The sequence below is a fragment of the Oxyura jamaicensis genome, chromosome 26 (assembly GCF_011077185.1).
Source record: "Oxyura jamaicensis isolate SHBP4307 breed ruddy duck chromosome 26, BPBGC_Ojam_1.0, whole genome shotgun sequence".
NCBI classification, from domain to species: Eukaryota; Metazoa; Chordata; class Aves; order Anseriformes; family Anatidae; genus Oxyura; species Oxyura jamaicensis.
Genome location: NC_048918.1, coordinates 1,080,427 through 1,103,136, shown reverse-complemented (window position 1 = coordinate 1,103,136; position 22,710 = coordinate 1,080,427). Strand labels below are relative to the sequence as shown.

Genomic DNA, 22,710 nt, shown 5'->3' with positions numbered 1-22,710 from the left:
AACGTTGGAGCAGGAGGGCCCTGGCTTTGCTGAGCTGGAGGCTGCGAGCCCGGCAGCCGTGCGCGGGGACTCGTCCAGCTGCCAGCTTCCCTCTGTCGCTTTTAATTTTAATTAGCTGCTTTTGCAAACGTCCCATGGCTGCCTTGGGGATCAGCCTGGGAGGCTTCTCCCCAGCCTGGCAGAAAGTACCTGGGGGTCCCTGGGCATGCACCTGGGGAAGGAGAGGAGCTGGGCTGGGGAGCTTGGCTGCAGGGAAGGGAATAAAACTCCCTGCGGGGCCGTGCTGCTGCTGTCCCAGGGCTGAGGGACTCTGCCAGGGCTGTGGCACATCCACGATTCTCCCCAGGGTCTGTATTGTCCAGTATTTGCCCTTTGCACGAGCACAACCCAGTCCTGGGTGCTGGGCAGGGGAGGGTCCCATGAGGGGGGACCATGCTCCCTGTGCTCCCCCCAAGCTTGGTGCAGCCATTGCAGGACATTCTCCAAGCGTGGGGTGCCTCTGGGGGGGTCCTGGGGAGCATCAGCATCCGCTGGTGCGACTGGGTGAAGGCAACGGGCCGGGGGGGCACAGGGCTGTCGCCGTGGGGTGGGAGCTGGGGTCTCAATGCCGGGTGCTCTCTGCCTCAGGGGGTGTGTGCGTGGCCCAATCCGTCAAGATCCCGCGGGAGCCCAAGCCGGGAGAGTTCGACAAGATCATCCGCCGCCTCCTGGAGACCTCCCACGCACGCGCCGTCATCATCTTCGCTAACGAAGACGACATCAGGTGCGGAGGGGCCGGCCGGGAGGGGAGGGGAGGCTTTGGGAGATGCGCTGCCGCGCGCCCGACGCGTGCTCCGGGACGTGGGACACGGGCTGCTGGTGGCAGGAGCTGGGTGCGGGGCTGGGAGCACCTGGCTGCGCCTGCAGTGTCCCCGCAACGTGGCGCAGACGGGTCTGCAGCGGGCAGCAGCTGCCTTGGCAGCGTGGCACGGACGTGGAGGGGACGTTCCGTGCAACGTGGCGCTGATGTGGCTGCGACACCGGGAGGATGCTCCTCGTGGCACGGCTGCCCCTGCCATGCGGAGGGGACGCTCCGTGCGGCGTGGCACAGAGCTGCCTGCAGCAAGGGCCGCCGGAGCTGACTTCGAGCTGGACGCCCGGGGGGTTTCTGCCCCTGAACAACAGCAGGACAGAGCGCAAAGGGGGAAAAAATCTGCTTTCTGTTGGCTTTGGAAGCCCCCGCTGTCACATCCCGGGCTGCTCACGGGCTGGGCCAGAGCTAGCAGGGTGCCTCCTCCAGGCGCTGCCTCTGCTGTGCCGTGCAGCCTCAGCCCCCCACTGCAGATCTCGGGGGGGCTTTTGGGGACCCCTTCCCACACACCAGTGCTGCCCACTGGGTCTGCAGCCGCGCTTGGAGCAGCTCCACAAGTGCAGCAGCATCTTGCAGCTCCTGGTGTTTATGGAGCAGAATGATTCAGATGGAGATACCCTTGATTTCCTAAGTATCTAATTTATTAATCAGCAAACATTATGTAAATGTGGGTAAACTGCGATTTTAAATCAGTTTACATCAGATGTGCAAATGCTGCGAGTTTCTTTTTTTTTTTTTTCCTTCCTTCCTTAATAGAAATGTCTGCAAACGTGACATTTACACGGCTGTGTATTGAGAAACGGGGGATTTACCTTGCTGTGTAAATGGCAAGCCCCATTAACCGGCGTTTGTAAGCAGTTACCCATCCAAACAGGATGATGGCCCATGAAGATTGCTTTCCGTACACCAGCTTGCACGGGGGTGAGCGTGGGTTTGGCCGTGGCACAGGCACGGCCGCGATGCCCACCCTGATGCCAGCTCCACCTGCAGAGCCCTGACCCCTGCAGGGTTTGAGCCATGGAACGGGATGGGCCCAGGATGGTTTTGCTGAAATCCATTCCCTGCTCCGCGGTGGGATGTGTCAGGAGCGTGGGGCAGCCCTGGATGAGCGTGGAGCAGCCCCTGTGGCTCCCTGCGAGCTCGCTGGCCCTGCAGCCCCCAGGAACGACTGCCTCTTCCCATCTCATCGCCTCCCTCGGTTCTGCGTGCCGGTTTTCTTTTTTCCTTTTCCCCTTATTACGTGCTTCGAGCACCATCTGGACTCGAAGGGATCAGCTCCCGGTGTCGGGGGTGACCCTAAACCTGCCTCCTGGCTGCGACTGGAGATGAAGCCGCCCTGGGGACCCGCACGTGAACCCAGGGGGACGGCGAGCCCTGGGGAAGGGCGAGCGGACGGTCGGATCCTGCACAGGTCCCCTCTGGCTCCTGGGACATTCTGAGCTGGCTGAGTGCCTGGCTGCCACGAGAGGTGCTCCGTGGGACAGGTGGCATCTCCAGCTCCCCACCACTGTGCGAACGGCACCAGTGCTGCCCAGTTTAGCTCTCACCAGGGCACTGGCAGTGCTGGCTGGCTCTCTCCCGCTGTTTTCCACGCTGCCGGCCGCTGAGAGCATGCAAACTCTCCAGCGCTGCTGCTTTTCCCCCCTGCTGCAGCATAACCTGCTTTTTTTTTCCTAATGTTGGGTAATTAAGGGAGGAATTCAATTACCAATCAGCAAATATGCAAATAGAGTGGGAGAAGCAGCCTCTGTGCCTGGGCTGGGGAGGACGGAGGGTGCGGGAGCTGAGCGGTGTGCCTTGCTCTCATGCCCTGCCCGTGGTGCCCGGTGCTGATGGAGCACTGGGGGATGCCAGCGGCGCCGAGCCCTGCTGCTTCTCTCCACAGGAGGGTGCTGGAGGCAGCCAAAAGGGCGAACCAGACCGGACACTTCATCTGGATGGGCTCGGACAGCTGGGGCTCCAAAATCTCCCCGGTGCTGCACCTGGAGGAGGTGGCCGAGGGCTCCGTCACCATCCTGCCCAAGCGGGTCTCTGTCAAAGGTAAGTGACCGTGCTGGGGGGTCTGCTCAGCTCCCCCTGGGTTGGCTGTCCCCCCCCGTGGCACCCCTTAACCGCAAGGTTTCGGCCGTTACAGGCTCAGCGTTTTCCAGGGGGTTGTCCCCCGGGGGGTTCAATCTGGCCGCGGTGCTGACAGCCTGCAGCCACCCTTGCTTTGCCTGGGTGGCAGCTCGGGCACAAACCCACCGCAATCCTATTCCCCAGACCCGGCTGCCCACGAGCCCCTTCCTTCCCCTCCGCCCGGTGGCTTTTGGGCCGTGCTGAGCATCTCCCTGCCAGCCCGGAGGCTCACCCCCCCCCCTCCGTCCCCTCTTCCCCTGGGCAGGTTTCGACCGCTACTTCTCCAGCAGGACGCTGGACAACAACCGCCGAAACATTTGGTTCGCCGAGTTTTGGGAGGAAAACTTCCACTGCAAGCTGAGCCGGCACGCGCTGAAGAAAGGCAGCAGCATCAAGAAGTGCACCAGTAAGGAGCGCGGGGATGCTGCGGGCACGCGTGGCTGCCCCACGCGGGGTCGGCGGGGATGCGAAGGCGATGGCTGAGAGCCCAGGGCAGGCGTTAGAGATGTTTTGCTTGCTTTCCTTTTCTGGCCTTTCAGCTCAGCCGTGTCCTCGCTGCGCTGGAGCTGCCAGCCCAGCTCAAGGCAGCCGTGTGGCAATCGATGCTCTGTGCGTGGCGGTCTCGGGTGTGAATGTGGGTTTTTGGACAAAGCAAGAAAGCCAGGAGGGAATGATGCTCCAGAAATGCCCTTGTCCGTCCCTGTGTGCCGTCAGTGATTTAGGAGAGGTGGAGTGTGCTGGGTTTGTGTGTGTGCAGAGCTCCCAGGGCTGCTCCCTCGCTCGCACCTTTCTTGTACAGCTCCCTTCCCTTGGCCCCGTCACCTGCAGGCACAAAGCCACCCAGATTTGGGCTGGATTCTGCATTATTTAGCAGCATTTGGATAACTGCCTCTCTCTCATCTCATGCTTGGCAGTAGCACCGTTGTCCTCTGAAAGTCACGGAGCCGCTGGTGCATCCTCATCCCCTTGGGGACAGCTCCGGTCTAACCCGGTCAGGCTGAACCCCGGGGTGCTAGCAGAGAAATGGGGCCGACTGGTGGAAATGGTCAGGATCCGGCTCCTGCCTGGCCGGTGCTGGGGCTGTGGGCGTGCTGGGCACCCTGTGGGAGGGTGGTGGGGTGCGTGGGGAGGAGGTGAGCGCCCTGGGACACGTGCTGCCGTGCTGTTTGCCCACGTCTCCGTGCAAACTGCTTTGCTGATGTGTCCTCGTGCCGCTCCGGGCAGGGAATGGGGCATCCTTGGGTGCTTCATCCCCAGCAGAGCCCAGCGCAAGCCTCCTGGCCTCCTCCTTAAAACCTGTCGGGTGTTTTTAGCCACTTCCAGCTAAAGCAGGCTCGTCGGGATTAACGCGGTAAGCAAGGCAAAGCCGGGGATCTGTCTGGCTGACGGCGCTGCTGCCGAGGTGCTGCTTGGAGGCTCCGGGAGGTGAGATGTTTGCTGAGAGATGGGAGTGATTTGCTGCCTGCCTGGCACCGGCTGAAGACTGATAACACCACGGCGGCTGGCAGGCTGCACGTCCCCCCCCCGCCCCCTCGGGAGGGACTTGGGCGCAAGCTGTGCGCAGACGTCGATGGGTGGATGGGCCTGGCCGTGCCTGGGAAGTTTGATTGGGAAGGGGCTGATTTTTTTTTTAATCTCCTTTCCAGCGCCGTGGAGCGGCGGGATGGTGCTTGTGCGTCCTCACCCTTGAAGGCAACCCCCGGGCGATCTGACCTGGGGACGTCTCTTGGGTTTGGCAAGGGATTTCGCAGCATCCCTCGGGAGCCTTGTGCCTATAGCACAGGGTTTGGCAAGCCATAAGGGCAGCGAGAAAACTTGCCCCTGCCCAAAGCCTTGGGTTTCTCAGAGCCCCTGGTTGTTCGTGATTGCATCAGGAAATCCCCAGCACCGGGAGATGCACGAGGAGGTCCTGCAAAGTGCTGATGTCTTCATCTTCATAGTAACGAAGTGTTAAAACAAGCGATGTTTCAAGCCTAAGGTGTTAGTGGAGGCAGCTTAAACCATGACATGGCAGGTGTCCTAGGAGCTGTCTTTAAATTATCGGAATTTGTCAGGAAATAAATTATCTCCCGAACATTTGCTTGGCAGATTAACAAGAGAGGGGAACTAATGCAGGACCTGAAGCAAATAACCTGCCTGCACGGTGCCATGCCTGCCTGCTTTGCGAGCTTTATGCAAATGCCCCACGGAGGGTGGTTTTGTAGGAGTTACGTGGGTTTTCTCCATGAGCTTCCCATTTGGGTAGAACACAAAATGCACAGGGAAACGCCAGCTTTAGGTGCTCTGCACCCCAAAACAGGAACCCAAAAGCTCCCTCACCAAACAGGACAGTGCGTCGCTCTGGTTCACGCCTGGGAGAGGAGAGAGTGTGTGTGTGTGGGGGGGTACATGGTTTTGGGGCGATTCCTGCTGTAGGGCTGGGCAGAGATGGGTGATGCCCCTGCGTTCCTTAAAACCCACAGCGTCTCCAAACTGGCACCTCCAGCTTCGGTGCTGAGGTGCCCAGGGGGGCTCGTGGGGGCAACTGGGAGGCAACATCACCCTAATTTTCTCCGGAGCAGACCTGCGAGTGGTTCTGATTCACTCCTGCTGAAAGCAGCCGCTGCCGGCGATGTGATCGGAGTTGCTGCTGATCCCGTCTCACCCCGCTGGAGAAGACAGCCACTGCCGTCCTCGGAGGGATGCCCCTGAAGGCTCCTCAGGCGCTTGAGAATTAATTACCGGCCCTGTAGAACGACGCACGACCCTGCTATTATAATCAGCAGGGTCACATCCCTTTTGCAGCCCTAATCTACTGAGAGTTTCACGGAGATTTATCATCTCCGCATCGGGCACGTGCCGCCACGAGCCTCAGCACCCTGCTCCACCTCGTCCCCTCTCCACGCCAGCCCAATTCCCGCTGCAGTGGGTGGGCTCCTGGGGGCAGCAGCAGGGCTGGGGTCCCCCCAGGGGCTCAGCGCCTGTGTGCAGTCTGTAACACCCTTTTTTTTTAACGGGTAATTATCTTGACAAGACAGAGTGGCTTGTCTGCGTGCCGAGATGAATGCGGGGAAGGGCCCTAAGTTGAGGGAGAAGATTAATAGCCCCTGTCAATAACGTGGAAGAAAGGATAACTTGACGGGTTTCGCATGAGTAATCTCCACGTAGTCCAAAAGCATTTTTATAACTTTGAAGGATGGGCTATAAATTCCCCTCCTTGATATCATCTTTTCTTGTTGGCCAGTTCGCTATCAATTTGCTTGAGTGTGCTGTCGGCTCTGCCTCTGCGTCCGGCCCAGGGACTTGGGGGATGCTGTCCTGCCCGCTTGGAGGAGCCAGGATTAATTCTGGATGCCCTCCGATAGCTTTCTAGGATGCTCGTGCCTCTTTGGAGGAGGCTCAAGCTTTTGGGACAGCTCTTCAATCTGCGGTGCCCCGTGGGCACCCGTTCTTGCCACAGAGGTTTTGGCTCCCCGATGCAGCATCGCCCCATGGCAGATACTTTCTTAGCTGTAATTAACAGCCTGCTACATCAATCAGCGTCTTTTGCCAAATGATGAACACGTTTCCAGCCCCATTAAGGGTGGTTATGACAGGAGGGACAGGCAGCTGTTGCTGGTAATTATCGTGTCCTTTCAGCATCCTGCTAATGGGGCCAACCGGGGCTGCGGGGTCTGCGAGGAGCGAGGCTGGGGGGGGGGACACGAGGGGCGCAGAGTGATGGGGGGTTTGGGAACGTGACAGGGGACACGCGGCTGGTGTTGGAGATTGCCTGGGGGGTCCCTTGGTGCTGCTGGGTGGGAGCGCCCAGCAAGATGAACGAGGGCAGCGGCGGGGTGAGGGTGGGATGGGAATCACAGCCCAGCTGGGTGCCAGCCCTGGGAGCTGCTGAGCGTGTCGCAGGAGTGCGGGGTGTCCCGTGGCACTGGGGGGTCACATCCTGAGGGCTCTCCAAGCCATGTTTTGGCAGCACCCACGTGTTCAGAACCGGCTTGCAGGGAGGAGGTGGGGATGTTTTCCCCGTGGGTGTTTCCTGGCTGCGCACTGCTCCCCTCCTGCCCCGTGAGCCCAGCTCAAGTACCCGAAACACCCTTTGAGGTGTGCCCAGAGGGGCTGGGTGAGAACCTCAGCATCCCCAGCAGCACCTCCCAGCCCCTCTGGGCCAGGGACGCTGGCAGCAGGAGGGTTTTCAGCTGGAGGCCAGGCTCGAGCCCGAGCCCTGCAGCTCAAACGCAGCCGCTGCCTCGGGCTGGCTCCAGGAATTACAGCTGCAGCGTGGGTTCTGCTTCAGGATGAGTTTGGGGTGGTTTGAGACACGCTTCTGCCCTGCTGCTCCTCCCTGGGTAGGTGGTGTAAGCTTCCCACTGGAAAGAGGCGCCCCGTCTGCCTGGTGGGTTTTGGGGATGGGGTTGGAGTCTCCAGCTGCTTCAGCCCTGGGGATGAGAAGGTTTGTTTGCCGGGGTTTGGCTGCAGCAGAAATACCCCTGGGGTGAGCGGCGGGGGCGGCGGGGTGGCGGCAGCCCTGCTCTCGGTGTGTTCGCAGACAGGGAGCGGATCGGGCAGGACTCCTCGTACGAGCAGGAGGGCAAGGTGCAGTTCGTCATCGACGCCGTCTACGCCATGGGGCACGCTCTGCACAACATGCACAAGAACCTGTGTCCCGGCAAGGTGGGGCTGTGCCCCAGGATGGACCCGGTGGACGGCGTGGAGCTGCTCAAGTACATCCGCAACGTCAACTTCTCAGGTCTGTCCTCACCTGGGGCTGGTGGGAGTCAGTCCTGCTGGGCTGTCCCCCCGCCGCGGGCACCCACACAGCAGCACCCACATTTTCCTGCTGTAGCAGCAGGTCCTGCCTCCTCCCCGTGCTGCTGCCTTGCACCGTGGCTGGCAGAGGTCCCACGGCATCACGCTGCTGTGCCCTTGTCTGTCCTCATATCTCTGGAAACACATCTTTTCCTCTGCTCTATCTCTTTAATAAACATTCTCTGTCTTGTCCTCCTTATTACTTCTATTTATCTCCTCTCCGTGATCTCCTCTGCAGTGTCTCTTTTTATTTATTTTTCCCTCCTGCTTGATTTTTCTCTTCCCTCCTTTTATTAGTATTTATCTGTTGATTTCACATTAGAGCTGTTTTTCCCCCCGTTCTCAAAAGCAGCAGTGTGGTGTAACAGCACGCTGCACGTGGCATCGCAGCGAGCTGCGGCTCCCGGTGGGGGCCGGTGGGTTGATCCCCACAGGGGGTCCCTGTGCCAGCTCAGGTCTGGGGTTGGTTTTGTTTTCCATAATCACTTCCTCCACCCCGTGCCTGTGCTGGCACCGTTCTGGCAGCTCGCTGCAGCTTGCGGCAGTCCCGGCAGCGGGAAGCCCCGCGCCCAGGGGGGATGTTGGGCCCTTGGGTGCTGCCACCCAGGGCGCACCGTGGTGCTGGGCGCTCGGGGTGCTGAGCCCTCCTTCACTTGCAGGCATTGCTGGGACTCCGGTGACCTTCAATGAGAACGGAGACGCGCCGGGGCGTTATGACATCTACCAGTACCAGATCAGGAACTCCACTCCGGAGTACAAAGTCATCGGGCAATGGACCGACCACCTCCACCTGAAGGTAAGGCTGGGGGCTGGCTGCGTCCTGTCCCCGGGGAGGGAATGTCCCACGGTATTTCCTCTGCACCCATCCTGTAGGAAACTCACCTGAGACTCAAGGATGCGACGTCAGCCAGCCAGACCTGGGGGCATCAGGGGCACACACGCGTGTGGTTCAGCCACGGTGACGTGCCACCAGCGTGTGGCCATGCCCTGCTGGCACGGGGCCTCTGGGCGCTCGACTCCAGAGCTCTGATAAGGGAAGGAGAAGCAAAAGCAGAGCAGAGGGGCTCTGGGTGTCCAACGTGGAATCCCCCACGTTTCCCAAAAGGCTGAAGGGGAGCTTCAGCACCCCCCCTCTCCATGCTGGGTAGGGCTGGGGGTGTACCGATGGGGCGAGGGGATGCATCCATGCCTGGCTTGAGCGTCAGTGGGGTCGGTGCTGTCTCACCCCGCAGGTGGAGAACATGCTGTGGCCGGGGGGTGGGAGCCAGCTCCCCAGCTCCATCTGCAGCCTGCCCTGCAAGCCAGGAGAGAGGAAGAAACTGGTGAAGGGCATCCCCTGCTGCTGGCACTGCGAGCGCTGCGATGGCTACCAGTACCAGCTGGATGAGTTTCACTGCAAGAGGTGCCACTTCAACGAACGCCCCAACGAGAACCACACCAGCTGCACCCCCATCCCCATCATCAAGCTGGAGTGGAGCTCGCCCTGGGCCGTGGTGCCCGTCTTCATCGCCATCGTGGGCATCATTGCCACCCTCTTCGTGGTGGTCACCTTTGTGCGCTACAACGATACGCCCATCGTCAAGGCGTCGGGGCGGGAGCTCAGCTACGTGCTGTTGACGGGCATCTTCCTCTGCTATGCCACCACCTTCCTCATGATCGCCGAGCCCGACCTGAGCACCTGCTCCTTGCGACGCATCTTCCTGGGGCTCGGCATGAGCATCAGCTACGCCGCCCTGCTCACCAAGACCAACCGCATCTACCGCATCTTCGAGCAGGGCAAGAAGTCGGTGAGTGCTCCCCGGTTCATCAGCCCCGCTTCCCAGCTGGTCATCACCTTCAGCCTCATCTCGCTGCAGCTCGTGGGTGTCTGCATCTGGTTCATCGTGGACCCGTCCCACTCTGTCATTGACTACGAGGACCAGCGGACTACAAACCCCCACTTTGCTCGGGGCATCCTCAAATGTGACATTTCGGACCTCTCCCTCATCTGTTTGCTTGGGTACAGCATGCTTCTCATGGTCACCTGCACTGTGTATGCTATTAAGACCCGCGGGGTCCCGGAGACCTTTAATGAAGCCAAACCCATTGGGTTCACCATGTACACTACTTGCATTGTGTGGTTAGCCTTCATCCCTATATTTTTTGGGACGTCGCAGTCGGCAGAAAAGGTAAGGGAGGCGGAGGGGTGGTTTGGCTGGTGGCCCCGTGGGCTGCCAGGAAGGGGGCTGCGAGGGGCTGGCGTGTCCTGAGCGAGGAGGGGTGCTGCTCTGCGGCCCTGCAGCTTGGAAATCGTGGTGAGAAGCATTGATTCGAAACCTCTTGCTCCACTAAGGAGGAGGCTCCTGCCTCCGACCCTCCACTCTTGCTTTTCCTTTTCCAGATTTTATTTTTTTTTTTTTTTTGTGCGTGTCTTTCCTCCCTCTCCCCTCCCTGTATTCCTGGTTCATTTTCTCTCTCCCTCCCATTTTCTGCCTCTTGTTGTCCCTGCTGCCCCTCTCCGAGCAGGGCTGGTAGAAGTGGGCTGCTGCTGGTGGAGGGGACGGGTCCCTGGGGCAGCTGGGGACCACGTGGGCAGATCCAGGACCCCAGTGTCATTAGCACCATGGACAAGAAGCCCTGAGGAGTACCCAGGCAGCTGCTTTCCCTTGTGCCAAACGGAGAGATGGAGATGCTCTTGGAAATCCCAGAGAGCTGGGGGCAAGGGAAAGGGAGGAGCAGGCTCCTGAGCTATTTCCCTCTCTCCCTGGAGCACCTGGCAGCCTTCTCACTCAATCTGCTGCAATTTTAATTAATAGCTGTGTTTGGCAACACAGCACCCGCGACGAGTTCCTCGTTGTGGCTGCAGCACAGAAGGGGAGGGGACCTGCAGCGGCGCACAGCAAGGATCAGCACCGGGGGGCTGTGCTGTCCCCGGGGGCTTTGGGGAGCCAGTGCTCCTTGGGATCTGCTGCTGCTCTGAATCCCACTTGTGTAGGCGAGCCCAGGATGGACAACCCCAGCAGGGGATCTGTGCTGGGGACCCACCAGCCTGCCTCCCTCCCTGTCCCCAGCTGCCTGTGCTGGGCGCAGAGCGTGCCGCCGGTGCCAGTACCCACGGGAGCAGGGCCAGCCCGGATGAAGCGTGTGCTCGAGTGAGAATGAGTGAGAACAAAGGAAAAAAAAAAATCTCATGAATGAGACCAAAATCCCCTTTGCCTGCCAGACAAAATGAGAAGCGGGAATCGCATTCATGTTAAATGCGAGCAGCTCGTGCCTGCCAGCCTGGCGCTGCCTGTGACACATAAGCCTTGGTGCTGCTATTCCTAAAAATCCCTGGCATCGACATCCTCAGGGTGACCACCACTCGGATTCCCCCTCTGGACCCATTGCAAGTGGGGTAATTCCCCCTGGAGTGTGTCCACATCGATGCCGAGCTGCTGGAGCTGTGGATTTTGGAAACGCCTACTGTAAGAGGGCTGGCTTGCTGGCAAAGAGCAGAAGGCCTTTTGGTGTGGACACCAGAGTTTCACTCGTGCTGGAGAGCTGCTTGTGCTCAGAGCATCAAACTCCGAGAGCCTGAGTCTGTACACAGACCTTGAACCTTGCCTCAACCAAAAAATCGCTGCCAAGCCAGCCTGCTCCGGCTGGAAGTGTGAAGGAGAATTAAAGGAAATAAATGGAGCCTTTTGCAGCATTTCCATTTTGATGAGATGGCAGGGGAGATACTAACAAGAAAGCAGGTTTTTAAAGAAATTATTGCAAAACAAAAGCTCCCTTAAAGCCACCTTAATGTGCTCGGCATACTGTGGGTAATAAAGATGGAAATGATAATGATTGTAGATTATGCGCAAGGTTGCTCACCTCTTCACTGCAGCTTGTCATGGGATAATTTAGGGCTGCCGAAAGCTGGCTGTCAAGTAGCAATTCGACAATAGGCTGTGCCTCACTTCGGGGGCTTGTAATGTGCAGGGCTTCTCTGTTATTAGGCTGCTAACAAGCTGATTAGAGGCGGAAAAAGTGATGTTCCCAGCTCCCCTTGGACGCAGCGCTCTTCCTCAACGCTTGCTGCTGCCGTGGCGGCCGCTGGGCAGTCCCAGGAGGGGCTGGCGGCGTTTGGGCTCGGCACAAGGATGCCCTGCCGGGGGGGTGCCAGCTTGGAGCATTCCCGGGATAGGTCCCAGAGGTGGATGAGCCCGGAGGGGCAGCTGGAGGAATCGGGTGTTTGCTTGCTGCCGGCCTTGATGCTTTAGCTGCTGGTTCGTGGTCTTTGGGGAGAAAAAGGTGAAAAAGGTGGTGCTGTGCAGCCGGTACAGGGGCTCTGGCTGGGAGCACGTTGCTGGGATGAAAATTAGGGGTGTTTGCACTGGCACAGCCCTGCAGGGGTGCTGGCATTGCCCGGGATGCTCAGCGGGGCTCAGCAGGAGCCCCCTCCTCTGCCCCGGTGCTGCCAGGACTTGGGTCCCACGGGGGGCTCAGGACACCTGGAGGACAAGCTGGGAGCGCTGCTTGGGGCCCTGTTGTCCTCACAGAGCACGGCAGGCGTTCTGCTTGAGGCTGGGGGGGTGACACGGGGCAGCCCCCAGCACCCAGCAGCGCCCAGCCCCTCTGCATGACCCCCGTGGCCAAGGCTGGCCTGGTGGAGCGGGGCAGCAGGACGAAAATGCCCATTTTTCTGGCATTTCCCTTCACCTTGCGCCTACAGCTTTGCATGGAGGTGGCATATTATTGTAACAAGTCCCGCAAGCCTTTGCTCAAAAGAACCTCTTATCCCTGCCGATCCCGGCGGATTACAGAAATAGCAATAACAGAGGATCTAAAGAAAGAGACAATTTCCTGCACTGATAAGGCAGCAGCCGAACAGCGGTGTCATTGTCTGGTTCTCTGTTTATCACATTTGCTTTCAGCGAAGGGAGAGGGGACAAGTGAGAAGTGTCCGGCGGTGCTGGGGAAGGGACGAGCGGGTTTTCCCTTACCCGGCACGCAAAGCGGGGCCCTGGGCTGGAAACCAATTGTGGGAGTGGGAAGTGAAACCGTGAGAAACGGTCATTTTCTGGGGCATCGAGAGGTGAGCTGTGACGTGCTTCGTGGTCGTGTTTAGGCTCCAGGCTAAAAATGTTCCTCGGCAAGCCAAAAAGGGGCTTGCCCCGACGTGATGCAGAGCTACCAAAAACAGGTAGTTTGGAGCCTGCTACCAAAACCAGGGCGGTTTCTGCCAAATGGCTCGGTGGGCTGCAGGTAGCTGGGGTGGCCCTGGGAGACCCCAGATGTGCTGGGGGGGGCGTCCGGGGGTCCTGGCAGAGGGAAGCCCCCAACTGTACTGGGGACGTGGCCCCGGCTGGGAGCGTGCACGGAGATATCAGGCGTGAGCTCAGCTGCTTCCCCTCTCCACCAAAATGCCTCTGAGTCTCGAGGCACGGGTGGGAGTCTGCAGAGGCAGAAGGTACGGGGACTGCGAAGCGAGGCTCCTCCAAAAGGCATCTGCTGAGGAGCAGGAGTGTGGGGGGTGGGCGGGGGGCTGCTGAGCCTCGGCTGTGCCCCGCAGCGGGGTCGGGGGCGTTGCGCCGAGCTTTGCTGGTCCCCGAGGCAGGGGTCGGGGGGGCCTGGAGCTGGTGTCCCCGTGCTGCCCTCGCCGCCAGCGAGCCTGGCCCTGGCTGCTTGCAGAGAAGTCGGGAGAGCTTCAGCCAAAAAAAGAATTCAGCCAAGCAGAGAAGCAAGGGGTTGGGGGGAAGGAGAAAAAAGAGAGAGAAAGAAAGAAAGAAAAAAAAAAAGAGGAGATATTCTGGCACGGAGAGATGTTTTGACTTTTCCTGAAGAAGTGACATTTTTATTTCTAAAATCTGCCTGACTTGACTCTGTGTGCATATAGAGAGGAGGTGGAACAAACAAACTGGCGCATGTGACAGCAATAGGTTTTATTCTGGAGACAAACCCAACTTCTTGGCTGACTCAGACTGAGCTTTGGTGCTTTTTTTCTTTCGGGTCAGGTCGGAACACTCCGAGGGCTGTGCGTTTGCTTTTGAAGGGGGAGAACAAAGCCAAGTGTTTCTCTGCGTGGTTGCGCCCAGGTCCTGCAGGCCCTGGGGTGGGACAAAGCCCAGGCCAGGAGCTGCAGCTCCAGGAGCTGTCCTCTCACAGGACAGAGCTGCCTCCACGCACCTTCTCCCTGCAGAGCCTGGTAGCCCCTCTGTGCTCAGCTTCTGTCCTCGGTCACCTTCTTGCTCCACTGTCTCCAGGAAAGGAGCTTGAGCTTAAACGCATGCAGCCGGGAGCCGGGGGCCCCCTGCCCGCACCAGCTCTGCGCCAAATCCCAGCCAAGGAATAACTCTAGAAGAAACCCCAGACACCGAGCAGCGCTGGGATAACACTCAGAAACTGCTTTAAGCCTCCTTGTTAGCAATCTGTGAACCCGGCCCGGCGTCTGAGCGCAGCTGGAATAAAAAATAACGGTGTGCGCGCAGGCACGAGGAGACCCAGAGCCCTCTCCCTGCTCAGCCAGGAGAGCCCCCGCCACGCGAGCCACGAGCTGAGGGAGAGGATGCTGGAGAGGACAGGGCCTGGAGCTGGGAGCGGGGATGCTGGCGGGGAGAGGATGGGCGAGAGGTGGGGATGGGAGGAGGCAGGGGGTCCCTTCGCCTCCTGTTGCTGCCTGCTCCAGGTGCCCCCGGCTTGCGAGGAGACTGCCAAGTGCTTTCCATAGAAAAATGGATTATTCTACAGTCAGATTAATGGGCTTTCATTTCGCAAAACATCTGTCACTGTTAGTCCTGGACAGTGAGCGTGAAATTAGTTTTGACTGCAGAAAGGCAGCGTCAGGGTGTAAGATGTGACTTACATGACAACGGTCCGGGAGCCAGCTGGGGAACGGGGATTACCCGTTGGAAGGGGACGGGGGCGCACAGGGTGCTCCGTGGCCGTGGTGTCACAGAATCACAGAATCACAGAATTTCTAGGTTGGAAGAGACCTCAAGATCACCAAGTCCAACCTCTGACCTAACGCTAACAGTCCCCACTAAACCATATCCCTAAGCTCTACATCTAAACGTCTTTTGAAGACCTCCAGTGTCCTCGCTGTGCCCATCACCACGGCGTTGGAGCTCCTGCCCTGCTGGTGGGGCGTGCTGTGGGTGCTGGGGAGCAGAGGGGGGGTCAAGAGGGTGCGTGGGACCCCGTCCTTGGGGATGTTTGTAAGGCCGACAGCTTGCAGGGGGGAGGCTCCTGCAGAGCAGGGGCTTGGTGCAGGGAGGTTGTGCCAGGGACCCAAAATGCGGGTCAGGCACCAACGTGGTATTTCCCCACGTTTGCAGGTGTGGAAACAGCAAAGGTAGAGCAGCAGGCTTCTCCACGTGTACTTTGCCTTGGCCCATGCAACAATCTGAGATCCAACACCACCCAAATGTCCGATCCTGCCTCCCCTCTCCATTTATTTAACCCCACATTTGCACAGTCCCCTGCTCCTCTCCTCCTTCCCCAGCTGATCATTTCCCTCCCCATCCTGGTGAGCCGAGCTTGTACCCTTGTGTCTTGCAGATGTACATCCAGACCACGACGCTCACCATCTCGGTGAGTCTGAGTGCCTCAGTGTCCCTGGGCATGCTCTACATGCCCAAGGTGTACATCATCCTCTTCCACCCGGAGCAGAACGTCCCCAAGCGCAAGCGGAGCCTGAAGGCGGTGGTGACGGCGGCCACCATGTCCAACAAGTTCTCCCAGAAGGGAGGCTTCCGCCCCAACGGAGAGGCCAAATCAGAGCTGTGCGAAAATCTGGAAACACAAGGTAATGAGGTTCATGGCGGGGGGGAGCGGGTCCTGCCTGGAAGCCCAAAGCCCTGGCTGGCCGGCAGGCTGCAGCCGGGCTGTCCTGTGTCACAAGGGCTCAGGTGATGCTGGCAGCACAGGGAGGTGTCAGATCCCCACTGCCATCCTCCAGCAGTGAGGACAGCGTGGGAAGGGCTGCGTCCAAGGGCATGGGGAGCACTCTGCTCCCTGAGGAGAGTGGTGGGCTCTGGTTATCTGCAACGAGAGAGCAACTGTCCTGTCCATCGGCAGGGCAGATTTCCCCTCCGTTAATGTATTTCCACCAGAGAACCACTATTTTTTCATCACCAGAGCCACGTGGGTGGGACAGGATGCGTCCTGCCTACTCCCTCCATATATTCTGCAAGCCCATGTGTGCTGTCCCGTGGGAAACGCCGATGGGTGGCTGGAATGGGAAATCATAGAATCATTAGGGCTGGAAAAGCCCTCCAAGATCACCCGCTCCAACCACCCCCTGCCACCACTGTCACCACTGAGCCACGTCCCCAAGCACCACGTCCAACCTCTCCTCGAACACCCCCAGGGACGGTGACCCCACCACCTCCCTGGGCAACCCGTCCCAACGCCTGACTACGCTGCAGGCGCTTCCTCTCTGCTGCTCTCAGCATCTTTCTCCCTCTCAGGACCTGTAGCAGGAGCCCCCGAGGCCCATTCGTGCCGGGAGAGCTGAGCCTCCCGTCTGCCGCCTCTCCGGCTCTGATGTGTCTCGCACAGGGATTTCGGGAGCCGGGTGTGCAGTGGCGTGCTGAGGCTGCACGCTGGGCATCGCTGCCAGGGTGGGAGGCACGGAGGGTCCGTTCTTCACTCTGTCACTGGTGGGTCACGGATCCTGAAATAAACGGCAGCATAAATAATTCGCAGGGCTTTGATACGGGCAGGTTGGCTATGAAAACATCGCGGCTAACAAATAGCTCTGTCAGCTCTAATTTCTTACGGCCTATCTAATTGTTAGCTGGGAAAACCAGTCTGCAATCTCCAGCAAGGTTCACTTGTCAGCAAGGCTCCGGGGTGGACGCAGTGCCCTGGGAAGGGGAGCTGCTGGCGTCTTCGCTCTCCCGTGTGGATGCTAGAGCCCACTGGGCTGGTGGTGTCCTGACCTCTGTGTCTCGCTCCGTGTCCTTGGCTGGAGGTGTCTGTGTGCCTGCTGAGCCCCGTGGTCTGCGGGGACCTGGTGGCAAGGTCTCTTCAGAGCATCATGCCCAGCCGGAGCACCGAGAGGAGCCAGGGTGCTGCAAGCTGCTGCCACCTCCTCGCCCTGACCTGTGGCTGCTGCTGAAAGCAAGTGACACGCTGCAGCCCTGCAGCCCGAAGGCAGCAGCACAGCAGGGAGCAGAAGTTATTGTTATCCGGCATTTTCCTGGCTCTGCCAGGCTCTTGCAGGACTCGGGCAAGAGGAGATGTTGGGAGTGTGGAGCATCTGTGGGTTTGTCCAGCTTGAGGGAAGGGAATGGGAATACAAGGAGGCATCCTGGGGCATGTGGCACTTCCCGGGGTCTCTCTTCGTGGTGATCTGTCTTTAGAGAGCCCCCAGGGGCTCAGCTCCTCTGGCACGGCTCAGGGTTCTCACAGGGACCGTCCCCAGTGCCAGGGCTGATCCCCGAGCAAACACCAAGCCACGTCCCCACCAGCATCTCCCTGGCCAGACGGGAGCCAGAAAGGGCGGGCAGATTTTGTCACCCATAGACGTGAGGCTTGTCTCTCTTTCCAGCGCTGGCTACCAAGCAGACCTACGTCAGCTACAGCAACCACGCGATTTAACTCCAGGGATCGCAACCGCCTGGCACGGAGGGAGGCTGCGGCTGCCGCGGAGTGGGAGGGAGCTGAGCTGCATCCCTCGTGGCATGGCGCTGCAGGGGAGTGGGATGGGACAGGGAGGTGGCAGCGGGGTCCTGCTCCTGGACGGGCTGGGGGCAGAGCTCCCAGGGATGATGATGTTCAACAGCAGCAAAAAAAAAAACAAAAAAACAACAAATAATAAAAATAAACCACCGACCACCGTGATGATGCATGCCTCCCCACGGAGGAAGAGGAACAGTTGAGCAGGGGGGACGGAGCGTGGGGAAGAGCTGATGGACTGCAGCAAGGCTTTGTCTATTTTTTCTGTATCTTGGCAAAAAAAAAAAAAAAAAAAAAATAAGAAAACAAAAAATGACCCAACATTTTCCCTTTTCTGGAATTTGTGAGATTGTTTGTGGTTGTGCAGCACCTTCTGTTTTTTCTTCTTTTTTTTTTTTTTTTTTTTATCCCTCATTTTCTTTTGTTCCTGTCTTCCTCTGTCCCTCTCCACTCTCTCTTATCCTACCAAATTCTATATGTTGCAAAAAGGAGAAATAAATAAAAATACATAAAATTTAAATAAAAAAGAGACAATGAAATAAAATAAAATAAAACCTAGACTGTGTTCAAAGTGCTGATTTCTATAGGTGGTTAATTAATGTACGTGATGATCATATGGATTGAAATATGTCTGCTTTATGTACTGACCAGTCAAAAAAAAAAAAAAGAAAAAGAAAAAATACAAAGTTCAGTGCCTGGATGTTTATGAATTATTCGATGACTGTGTAGAGCATGATCATTTTTATACGAGGAGATTTCTAATAAAAGACCATGGTTTTGCACTCGGCGTTTGCTGTCTCTTGGTGCCTGTTCAGTCCAGCCCCCAGGAGCTGACTTGGCTTCGGACAACGGGGAAGGTTCTGGGGGCTGAGCGCTCCCAGGCAGGATGGGCTCAGCACCCTTCCCCTCCAGGTCATCCCACCGCATGCGGGTCCTCGCGAGGGGCCGGGACAGGGCCAGAGGGAGAGCTCAGCACCACGCTGGCACAGCGCGTCAGGGCTCGTGCTGTAGCTGGTGCTCAGTGCTTGGGGCAGAATTGGGCAGAAAGGGCTGAGTCCTTTGTGTCTGCTCTTCCCCGAGGTGTGGGATGAGGCTGGAGGATGGCACAGAGCAAAGGAAGGGATTTCCTCTTTTTTTCCCCCTTTAGAGGCAGGGCCAGCTCCGCCATCCTCATCAAGACCCATGTGGGTTAATTAGGGAGTCACCAGCTAATGAGAGCAGCCTGCCCTTCCTGCTTGCCCCCAGCTCCAGCCTGCCTCTTGGACAGCACAGCCGGGTGCACAAGGTAGGTGGCTGTTCTGAGCCTTGCTTTTGCCTGTTTTGGGGAGGTTTGGTGGCATCTGTGTCCCTGTGCTGTGGAAAGACACTTGGAAAGGGGTGGCTCTGCTCGTTTACTGCAGAGGTTGGTCCAAGCTCCTCTTTTCTCTTGAGGGCAAAAAATGAGGTGGGCAAAGGAGGCAGGAAAAGGTGCTGTCGCCCCAGAGAGTTGAGCTGGCTCTGTTTTTTGGGGCAGCTTGTTGCTCTAAGTGCTCTGCAGTAGCATTGGAGCTGTTTGTGGTGTCCCAACCTCTGAAGCAGCGAGGATGTCTTCCCATCTCTATACGTGTGTTCCCTCTCTGAGCCCAGGAGAAGCTATCCTGCTGTTTTGCATGCTTCTAGATGTATTTGTGTGTTAACTGCAGCCCCCAGCTCTGTGCCTGTGGCTGTGTGCCCCAGGGAGGGGAGGTCTTGGTGCCGCTCCGAGCACTGCAGGGACCTTCAGCTATCAATCAGTGCAAGGGAACCAAGCCTGTTCCCTGCTGATGCAGGGAGGACAGAGCGTGGCTTGAAGGCAGGAGTTAAAGAAGAAAAAGAAATATAATGAAATGCCTGAAACTTTCATAAGATCACACTTGTCAAAAGAGCTTCTCAGGAGGAAGAACTGCTCCATCCCCACTGCGTTCATCACTGTCGGATCAGACGTGAAATGCTGCCTGGTTCAGAGGGCTCCCAGAAAACCCAAGTTGATGTCTCTGGTGCCATTCCTAGCTTTGTTACTGCTCTGCTGTTTTTACAAGCAGCCTTCCACCCCAAACCCTTCCTGACAATGACTGGAAAGGCTGATTCCACTTTAATTACAGCATTCCCCTCCCTCCCCTTGCAGCTCCTATCAGGAGGGATGCTCTGAGCCCTCTGGAGAGGCTGCGGCCAGGAAATGACTGTGCTGCCACCCAGCAGATCCTCCAGGCTTGTCTGTCCTCTGGTGGTCTGCAGCAGGACACAGGGCACAGCACGAGCACAGGAGCTTGGTGTGAGCGGTGGTGGGGTCTGGGCTTCAGCGTCTGGGACGCTGCTTCCCAAGGGGGCACCTTTGCTGCCTGGGGAAGAAGTCACTCGGCCAAATCTTGATTATAGTTTCAAGTAGATTCATGTTCCCCTCTTGCATCAGGCCCTATTTAAGCACAATAGCTACCCTGATTTCTCGATGGATCTGACAGAGTGTTAAATCAAAAGTGTCCTCATGTGGGTGCTTATTTTGGTGTAAGTGTGCTTTACAGTGATTCCATCTTATTCTTTACAGACTCCAGCTTAAATAATATAAAGATGCTCTTAAGTAGATATGCAAAATATTTGCACAAATCCAACCTCACTGGTCTTGGAACGGAATTTTAATTGGCCCCATTTTTATCAGCTCCAACCTACCCCTACTGGCACTGTTTCTACATGCTGCTAAGCAGACCCGCCTCCCTCCCCGTGCTGGATGTGGCTCAGTGGCGGATGCAGCGACCTCTGAACATGGTTAATGTTGTATGGCATTTCCTGATACAGTGCCGTTTAATTCTAGACGCTTATTTGATTATGAAAGCTAATTAAAAGGGAGCAGTCTATAAGCAATTAAGATGGACTTGGAGCCACACAGACCTAGGCAGGTTCTGTCGCTGCTGTCTGCAGAGAGGTGATAGCTGCTGCTGGGGCCGGTGGGGAGCTGGTTGGCATCTCCTAGGATCGGGGTTCAGCTTTGCTTAACACGTTCGAGGGCAAGAGGAGCAGTGTAGATACGGAGTGATCTGGTGGGGGAATTCCTAGGTTTTGGCACTTCATGTAAATTTTTAATAAGGTGCATGTACCAAAATCTGTGCTGTTGTTCTCCTCGCATCCTTTGCAGCTTAAAAGCACTTACTTTTTTTTTTTTTTTTTTTTTTTCCTCCTTATTCTCGTGAAGGACTGCTGAATTTAAATGACAATAGCTGCTTGAGTTCCCAAGGGGCTGGCCTGTACGTTTCTTCCCTTTTAATGGCATGCTGAGAAGTGGGGCAGAAAACCTGGTGCAGCACTAACTCCTGCTCGTCTCCCCCACTCAGCTGCGAGGGGGTTCCCTCTAGTGAGCTCCCCCTTGTTCCTGGGAGCTTTTGGGGTCCCACCACCCTGGCAGTGGTGCGCTGGGTCCCGGTGTGTGCATGTCCCCAGCCTGTATGTGAGGCAGCAGTGTGGAGCCTGTCATTAACTCTGTTCCGTGAGAGGCAAATTACAGACTTTAGTGACACAATTAGGCCAACTCTATAGGAAATGAGAAAAAAACAAAAACACTTCTCTGTAGATTTCTCAGTCTCATCTCTTGCTCCCCAACCGCTCGGGTTTGGAGCCCGCCTGTCAAAGCCACGGGAGAACCCCTGAGTAAGGAAACCTGGAGGAAGGGGATGTAGGAGCAGGGCTGGAGCAGGAAGGTGCAGGATGCAGCACGGGTGGCTCTTCCCTTGCTCCGAGACAGGCCTACACCAGGTCCTGTCCCGTGGGCAGAGCTGTGCGGTCCCAGCCTAAGGAGATCTGAGTGCTGCTTGGAGCAAGGGGCGACTGGCACTTGGAGGAGAAGGCAGCAGAGATGGAGATATCTGCTGCGGCTCCTTACGTGGGGGACCGGCTCTGCAGCGAGCAGGTTGAGCTCATCTCTGCACAAAAGGTGCTTCTCCTCCTGAGAGCCGTTGCCGGCTGAAACCTTTGTCCAGGAGCAGCGGGCCCTTGTGGGGCCACCGGGAGCTTTGAAGACACAGACGGAGACCTGGAGCGTGATTTTCCTGGATAGTGGGAAGCCAGTGAGGAGGCTGGAAAGCTGTGGTGAGTGTGTCAGTGCTGCTGAGGAGGCAGATGATGCCTCTGAGCCATCCCAGGGGGACAGGGGGCCCCAGTGGGAGGTGGAAGCACCCCCATGCCGGCTGCCTGGCTCCCCTCTGCAAAGCATCCCCAGCAGCCAGGGCCCATGGCTGGGAGGCGAGCATGTGGGACATACGTGAGGGTCTGTCCCCAGTGGCAATATTCTCTTGTATGGCCGAGTGAGTCAATGGCAGATTGTGTTGAAATCTCACTTCAGCAGCAAAAGCTGCAATTAGCATTTAATGAAGCTTCTTGCTTTTATTTTTAGGTAACCTCCGATTCCCTGACTGTGTAATTTAGTCCTCCATTGCTTGGAGATAATTAAAGTATGTCACTATAATTTGCTTTTTTTAAAAGCCTGTAATTATGTTTTTATTGAGAATAAAAAAGAAGGGGGGGGGGAAGGGGGAAATGAAAACAATTCTAAAGTAGGAGAAGGCTTTGGATGGGCAGGGGGGATTTCTACTAGCTTAAATGTTCTCCCCAGGACGCTGGGTAGACCAGAGACAGAGGAAGGGCTCCTGCATTATTGTGGATGGTGGCAAGGTGCGTCTCAAGCGGAGCTGTGAGAGCTTCAGCTGCCTGCAGGCCCGGATTTTGTGTGTGTGACGTTCAGCAGCAGCATCATCACCGCAGCGTGTGCGTGGGCTGTGTGCAGGACCAACCCTCCCTCCTCAGCATCACCCCCCTCACAGCATCCTTCGGTCCTGTGGGGTAGCCGAGGGGGAAGCCGTGCAGGGTGAGTTCAGCCTGGAGCAGAACGGCTGAGGTCTCACCCCTGCAGCCTCCCGCCCCCGAGGCTTCCCTGGCATGCACAGCAAACATCTGCATGCTCGCTGGGTCTTCGCCTATCAGCTGCAGGCACCTGCTCTGTGACGAGGCGTGCTTTGCTGCGTGCTGATGGCAGATGGGGGTGGCTGGGTTTGGATCTGGGGAGCTTTTTCCCGATCTTTTTGGACCCTCGGGATTAGCTTCTGCTGGGCGCTCCTTGCCATTTGGGCTGTGTTTGCGTCTGTAAGTGCTGCTACTGGATGTCAGACAACCGATGTCCCTCCAAAAGCCCCAGCACTAACACTGACCGTGCCAGCCAGTGCATCGTGCCTTGCTCCCTTGTAACGCTGTGCATGGCCCGCATCGTTCTGGGGAAGGCACGACGCTGCAAACCGGTATGAAACGAAAGGGTGGCTATCGCAGGAGGAACT

At 57.5% G+C, this 22,710-nt stretch overlaps 1 protein-coding gene across 7 annotated transcripts in view; it reads left to right on the top strand.

The window, feature by feature from the left end:
- The window catches only part of GRM4 (glutamate metabotropic receptor 4), a 42,352-nt gene extending 24,185 nt beyond the window's left edge, over positions 1–18,167 (top strand). For all 7 annotated transcript variants that reach the window (XM_035347083.1, XM_035347088.1, XM_035347087.1 and 4 more), the window contains exons 4-11: positions 628–763; positions 2,736–2,890; positions 3,234–3,374; positions 7,491–7,691; positions 8,410–8,546; positions 8,983–9,918; positions 15,257–15,503; positions 17,253–18,167. In XM_035347083.1, coding sequence (XP_035202974.1) covers positions 628–763; positions 2,736–2,890; positions 3,234–3,374; positions 7,491–7,691; positions 8,410–8,546; positions 8,983–9,918; positions 15,257–15,503; positions 17,253–17,302 — 2,003 coding nt within the window. In that variant the 3' untranslated portion in view covers positions 17,303–18,167. The remainder of the gene's footprint in view (positions 1–627; positions 764–2,735; positions 2,891–3,233; positions 3,375–7,490; positions 7,692–8,409; positions 8,547–8,982; positions 9,919–15,256; positions 15,504–17,252) is intronic.
- Positions 18,168–22,710: the final 4,543 nt, after the last annotated feature.